Source organism: Petaurus breviceps, unplaced genomic scaffold (assembly GCF_028583685.1).
Source record: "Petaurus breviceps papuanus isolate PSGF00001 unplaced genomic scaffold, PetGlider_PUasm1.0 154, whole genome shotgun sequence".
NCBI classification, from domain to species: domain Eukaryota; kingdom Metazoa; phylum Chordata; class Mammalia; order Diprotodontia; family Petauridae; genus Petaurus; species Petaurus breviceps.
Genome location: NW_027185715.1, coordinates 158,535 through 164,947, shown reverse-complemented (window position 1 = coordinate 164,947; position 6,413 = coordinate 158,535). Strand labels below are relative to the sequence as shown.

General features: G+C 43.1%; 1 protein-coding gene across 1 annotated transcript in view; it reads left to right on the top strand.

The window, feature by feature from the left end:
* The first annotated feature begins 2,069 nt into the window (after positions 1-2,069).
* The window catches only part of MMP19 (matrix metallopeptidase 19), a 10,558-nt gene continuing 6,214 nt past the window's right edge, over positions 2,070-6,413 (top strand). The window contains exons 1-4 of the mRNA XM_069078801.1: positions 2,070-2,349; positions 2,730-2,818; positions 4,842-4,972; positions 5,179-5,394. Of these exons, the coding sequence (XP_068934902.1) occupies positions 2,260-2,349; positions 2,730-2,818; positions 4,842-4,972; positions 5,179-5,394 (526 nt within the window). The 5' untranslated portion in view covers positions 2,070-2,259. The remainder of the gene's footprint in view (positions 2,350-2,729; positions 2,819-4,841; positions 4,973-5,178; positions 5,395-6,413) is intronic.

The window sequence follows — 6,413 nt, the reverse complement described above, 5'->3', positions numbered from 1 at the left end:
TCCATCTAGTGTCCTGGGGAAACTATACTGAAGGTTAGGGCTCAAAGACTTCAGGGTAAAACTTCTAGGAGATCAGACTATAGGGAAGAATATCCAGGAAGTCGGAATATGACTGATTCCTTCTCTCCCACTCTGCTCCCTCCCCATCTTGGGCAGGTTGCCTTTGGGGAACGGAGGTGACTTGGGATTATGAGTCTCTCTTAAGGATCCTTCATTTTTTTTTTGTTTGCCACCTTTCAGATCTGTATGTTTGTGATTCAATACCTTTATTTCACAACTGGGTGCTGGGTGCTGGGTGAGTCAGGGTACAGGAATGACATAGAGAGAGGCAGCTGAATCAGGAGCTTCCCTTCTTCCCGTTACAGGGTCCCTGTTCTATGTCTTTTTTTTTTGAGTCAGAACTGGGTGCTCAGTGAGAATTTGAACAAAATAACCCTTCTTCTATTTTGAGGGTTTAAGATGTCTCTTGGAAGCCCCTATTAAAGAGGAGAAGTTTCAGACTGTAGATGGAAAGGTCAGGATCAGAAGAAGGGCTTAATCTGGCTCTATATGTGCTTTGGACAAATCACTTAATTACTCCTTATTTGTAGAATTGAGCTATAACACTTGTATTATATACCTTGTGAAGCTGTTGAGGAGGCTTGAATGAAATAATGTAAAAAAAAACCTGTTAAAATAGTCACAATGGATCATATTTATATAGCATTTTACAGTTAATAATAAATATAATTATTTTAATCAATTATCATCATCATCATTATCCTACAAATTCATTAGCCTGGCATTCAATGCCTTCCTTAGTCTGCTCTTTACCTTCCTTACTAGAGGGATCTTTACTCTTCCCTTACAAAAACCTCCTCTTTTAGTCACGCTGGTCTTTTGCTCCCAAATACTTTATGCTTCCTTACCTTCAAGATAACCTGTTTTTCACATCAGAAATGCCTTTTTCCTTCCTCTCCTGCTCCCACTTCTTCAGGGCCAATTCAATGGCTATCTTCTCTCCATGAAACCTTCTCTGATCACCTCCATGTGAAGAGCTCCCCTCTCTCTTCTCTGAGCTCACCATGGTTTATTATGTTTATCCCACTCACTTAGCACTTAGAATATATTTATTAACTTCCCTAATGCCTTCCCTCTGCTATCTCCAGCTTATCCTACATTTATCTCACTTGTCAGTAGATTTTATGCTGTCTCCCCCACTGGGCTGTGAACTTCTTGGGGTCAAAGACTATATTTTGACTCTGTTTATATCCTCAGTACTTAACGTGATGCTTGGTACACGTTAGGCGCTTAATAAAAGCTTGCTTGCTTAACTGTTCATATTCTTCCCAATACCTTTTATTTGTTCTTTACTCATCTGTCACCCCCACCTAAATATTAGGAGACATAAGAGTTGACATTTTATAGTGATTTTAAGGCTTACATTTACTCCTTAAGTCGATTAAGAGAGGGATTTTTGCTCCTGTTTTAAAGACAAGTACTCAGTCTCAGAGAGGGTAAGTAGTTTGCCCACAGCTTCATAGCTGGCAAATGTCAGTCTCAGGATTCAAACCCATTTTTCCCTGACTCCAAGTTCAGGGCCATTTTTGCCACACTCACCTGTACACTGGGTCCCAGTTAATTAGTAGAAGTAACTCCAGAGAGTGAGGAAGTGACTCCAACACACTATAAATTTCCTGAAATCAAACACTTCAGCTATACTGGCCTCTTAGATGTTTCTCCTCTCACTGTACAGTTATTAGGGAGAGAGAGTCCCGTTAATGCCAAGAGGTTAAATAATCTTCATGAAGATGTCCAGCAAGGACAATTTGGAGCTAGGGTTAGATGGGGTCTAAGAACAAGTTTCAACTCCAGACATCACTACCCTGATGACCACTTCAGGCACTTCCCAGATTAACACCATCAGAACAATCTGTTCATGATCAGCCTATATTCAGGTGTTTGACTTCCTCTTTCTGGGTTGTATAGACGAAAGAAGTCCATGAAGAAGGCTTTTTTTTTTCCCAGTAGGGCAAGGGTTAAAAGGAATAGTTGCAACATATCTCCTTTCTAGACTGAGTCATCTCCCTCTACTGTCCCTCCCCCCTCTGTAGCCCCAGCTAAAATATTATAAAAAGGCACTAGAGGCAAAGGCGAGGGACTGAAAGTCTAGGACCTGGGAGATCTCTCAGCCCCACATGCAGCCTGTTCCCCAGGGATTTCAGCTGCAGTAGACACACACTGTCCCTGCATTTGGTGTTTTCGGTCTGTGATAGCATCATGAAAGGGGAACTGCTGTGGCTGGGATGTCTCCTTCCCATAATGGTGGCAGGGAGGTCTGTGAACCCTGTGGATCAGAAGGAGGCTCTGGTGAGTATTAGTGGAAGGCAGAGGGAACACCCTGGGCTTGCAGAGAGGGTAGACGGCAGGATGGGATAGCAGCTCACCCTCTTGTGAGGTACTTCCCATTTGGTGTCTATTTCTGGCTTCCTTTCTAATCTGTTCTGTCCTCTCACTCATCTTGTCCTTCTCTTCTCTTGTTTTCTTCCTCCACTCCTCTGCAGTCTAGTTTTCTCTGTCCCTCCTCTCTCCTCTACAGATTTTGTTTGATCAGTCAGAAGATACCTGAACCCTTGTCCTATAAATTGCAGAGGAGGTGCTAACCAGCATTGGTAGAAGGATTTTCCTTAACTGGGAGTTCCCTACACCAATAAAATTGCAGGTTCATTCCTTATTGCTGTCCTTCCTAGGATTACCTAATAAAGTATGGATACCTGCAGAAGCCTCTGGAGACAGTGACAGATGGTTTTGGGCCAGAAGAGGTGACAGAAGCAGTGAGGTAAGAGGTCAACACACCTGGGGGGGAAGGGGTGGGTAGCAGCAAAGTAGCATGCCATCATTCTCAGCTATAGAGCACTGAAGAACAATATGGGTGTTAAACATGTGTGTGAATATATATACATATATATATTTATACATATATAGGAGTATATGTATGTATATAAAGCTACACACACATGTGTGCAGATAAATGATAGATAGATACATAGACAGGGGAAGGGGAGGGGAACAATATTTATTAACAGTGTGCCAAGCATTGTGCTAAGCACCTTATAAATATTATCTCGTTTGATCTTCATAACAAATTGGTGAGGCAGATGTAATTATTATCCCCATTTTACAGTTGAGGAAACTGAGGCAGAGAAAGTTTAAATGACTGACAGTAAGAAAAGTTAAGATAGTTAAGTGTCGGAGGTCAGATTTGAGCTCTGGTCTTCCTGGGAGGTGAGCAAGAGGAAGAGAGACAGAGAGAGAGAGAGACAGACAGACAGACAGACAAGAGAGAGAAGAGAGAGACAGACAGAGACAGAGAGAGAGGAGAGAGAAAAGAGAGACAGAGGAAGAGAGGAGAGAGAAGAGTGAAACAGAGAGAGACAGACAGACAGAGAGGCAGAGACAGAGAGGAGAGAGAAGAGAGAGACAGAGGGAGAGAGGAGAGAGGAGTGAGACAGAGAGAGGAGAGAGAGATACACAGATATATAGATCATAGATACACAGATGATAAGAATGGATGAGAGAGGAGAAAGAGAGAGAGAGAGATAGAGAGAGAGAGAGAGAGAAGAGGGAGGGAGGGAGAGAGAGGGAGAGACAGAGACAGAGAGAGGGCGAGAGAAAGAGAGAGATACATAGATATATAGATCATACATACACAGATGATAGATAATAGATGATAAGAATAGATGATAGAGATAGGGAGAGAGAGAGCATCGGGGAACAGCTTGAGATTTTAAAATATGTTGCAGTTTCCTGAATGCAACTCCATCTTTTCCTTTGAGTCTATTCTGGTTTTAGCAGTGCCCAAGTTCATCCATTTCCCAGTCCTTGCCAAGATATATTTACTCACTGGCTAATTCATAGAATCAAAGGGTAGGAAGAGACTTGAGAGGAGATCCAGTCCAACCCATCCCCTGAACAAGCATTCCCTCCAGAGTATCAGAGAATCACAGCCTTTCCACCTCAACCTCCTTCCTCATTTTTAAGAGTGAGGAAGTCCAGAACTGAAGTGCAGAGAACATGCCCTAAGGTTATCTCCGAAAGCAGCTGAGTCAAGATTGGAATCCATTTCCTCTGCCTCCCATCCAACTCTCCGTAATCTCCCTGTGCTGACTCTTCAATGACCTTCAGTTCCACAGTTGCTCATCTTCTCCCCAATACTAGTTAGGCTTTGGTCTGAATTCAACTCTGGGAGTGAGGGTGAGGAGGAGGAAGATGATCCAGAAGAGGATGTTGAAAGAGAATGTTGTCTGTGGCTGGCAACTCTGATGGGAAAGTCTTTATTTAAAGGAGGAAGTCTGGAGGAGGGGAACAAAGTCAAGAGGCTGTGGCTTTAGAGAAAAGAAAGGCACTTAGACATAAGGGAGAATTTTACTAAAGTCAGAAAGAGATAGATGGAGAGCTGGAAATGGAGTATATGAAAGAAGATGGAACATTCCCTTTTTTTTTGGAAGGGGGAGGGCAGGGCAATTGGGGTTAAGTGACTTGCCCAAGGTCACATGGCTAGAAAATATTAAATGTCTGAGACCAAATTTGAACTCAGGTTCACCTGACTCCAGGGCCAGTGCTCTATTCGCTGCACCACCCAGCTACCCCACAACATTTCCTCTTTTTAAGGACATAGAAAAGAATCTCTTCCTTACCCCAACTATGTGAACTAGAGACAAAAAAAAGGCTACAATGATCCTCAGACTTAGTGTATCATCAGATAACAAACTATGTCAGGCAGCAAAGATCATGATACTATCAATCATGCCGTCCTCCTTACCCCAATGAGTTTACTTTTTTTTTTTTAAATTTTACTCCAGGTCCTTTCAGGAAGCTTCCGAGTTGCCAATCTCTGGGCAGTTGGATTGGGTTACAAGGGCACGAATGAGGGAACCCCGCTGTGGCCTGGAGGATCCCTTCAACAAGAAGACCCAAAAATACTTACTTCTAGGTGAGGGTTGAAATTAGGAAGAGAATGTGGAAGGTACAGTGTAGAACATTGTAAGGAACAGGGATGGGGAAAGATGAACTGACCATTTAGCCTAAAGTGGCTATGAGTTGACCCTGAGAGAAGACAAGGGCATAGGTTTTCTTCTCTCTATCCCTGTCTGAACTCGTAAGAAAATTTGATTTCTGATTCATATACGACCTCCCCAGGTCGCTGGCGGAAGAGGCATCTAACATTCCGTATCTTGAATTGGCCATCCACCCTCCCAATCCACACTGCCAAGACAGCCATACATACCGCCTTCAGATACTGGAGCAGGGTGGCCTCCCTGAACTTTCGAGAGGTTCAGGCAGGCTGGGCAGACATCCGCCTCTCCTTCCATGGCCGACACAGCCCCCACTGCTCGCAAGGTTTTGATGGACCCGGTAAGACCTCGTGCCCTTGGTCTTGTCCCCTCTCCTCTTCTGCAAATTGCAAGCTTAATCATCACTCTCCCTATTTTCTCTTTTTATTCTTCAATCTCTTTCCATCTACTACTTCTTTCCCTGGCTTCAAACATGCCCCAGTCTGTCCTATCCCTAAAAACACCTTCAGCAGGCCTCATCATCTCCTCTGAGCCACTGTCCTAGATTTATGTCCTATGTCTACATTCTTTGCTTCTACTTTCTTTCCTCAATCCTTTGCAATTTGGTCTGTGACCTCATCAGAAACTATTTTCTCTAGAGTTACCAATAATAATATATTTAACGCATATGATGGTCTTTTTTTTTTTTTAGTCCTCGTTCTTCTCATTCTGTCTGCTGCTTTTTTATTTTTATTTATTTTTTTTGGAGGGGGAAAGGCAAGGCAATTGGGGTTAAGTGACTTGCCCAAGGTCACACAGCTGGTTAAGTATGTCAAGTGTCTGAGGCCAGATTTGAACTCAGGTCCTCCTGATTCCAGGGCCGGTGCTCTATTGACTGTGCCACCTAACTGCCCCTGTCTGCTGCTTTTGACACTGTTGATCATCCTCTCTGCTCTGGGCTTTTGTGACACTCCCTTCTATATCTTCCTGGCACAGAGAGGTGCTTAATAAATTCATATTCTTTCCTTTCTCCTCTCTCTGTGTCTCTCTCTTGTTCTTATTCTCCTCCTACCTATATGACCGCTCTTTCTCAGTCTCCTTGCCTGGACTTAGATCATACCCCAACTGGGGATATTCTAGGTTCTCTCCTAAGGTTCCCTTCTCTTCTCTCTATATTCTTAGTTAGTGACCTTATCAGTCCCTGTGAGTTTAATAATGACTCCCAGATCAATATATTCTGCTTCAGTCTCTCTCTTGAGCTTCAGTCCCCATATCATCAATTACCTATTAAACATTTCAAACTGGACATCTTGGAAATATCTTAAACTGAACATATCAAAAACAAAACTCATTATCTTTTCCCTCAAACATTCCCCTTCT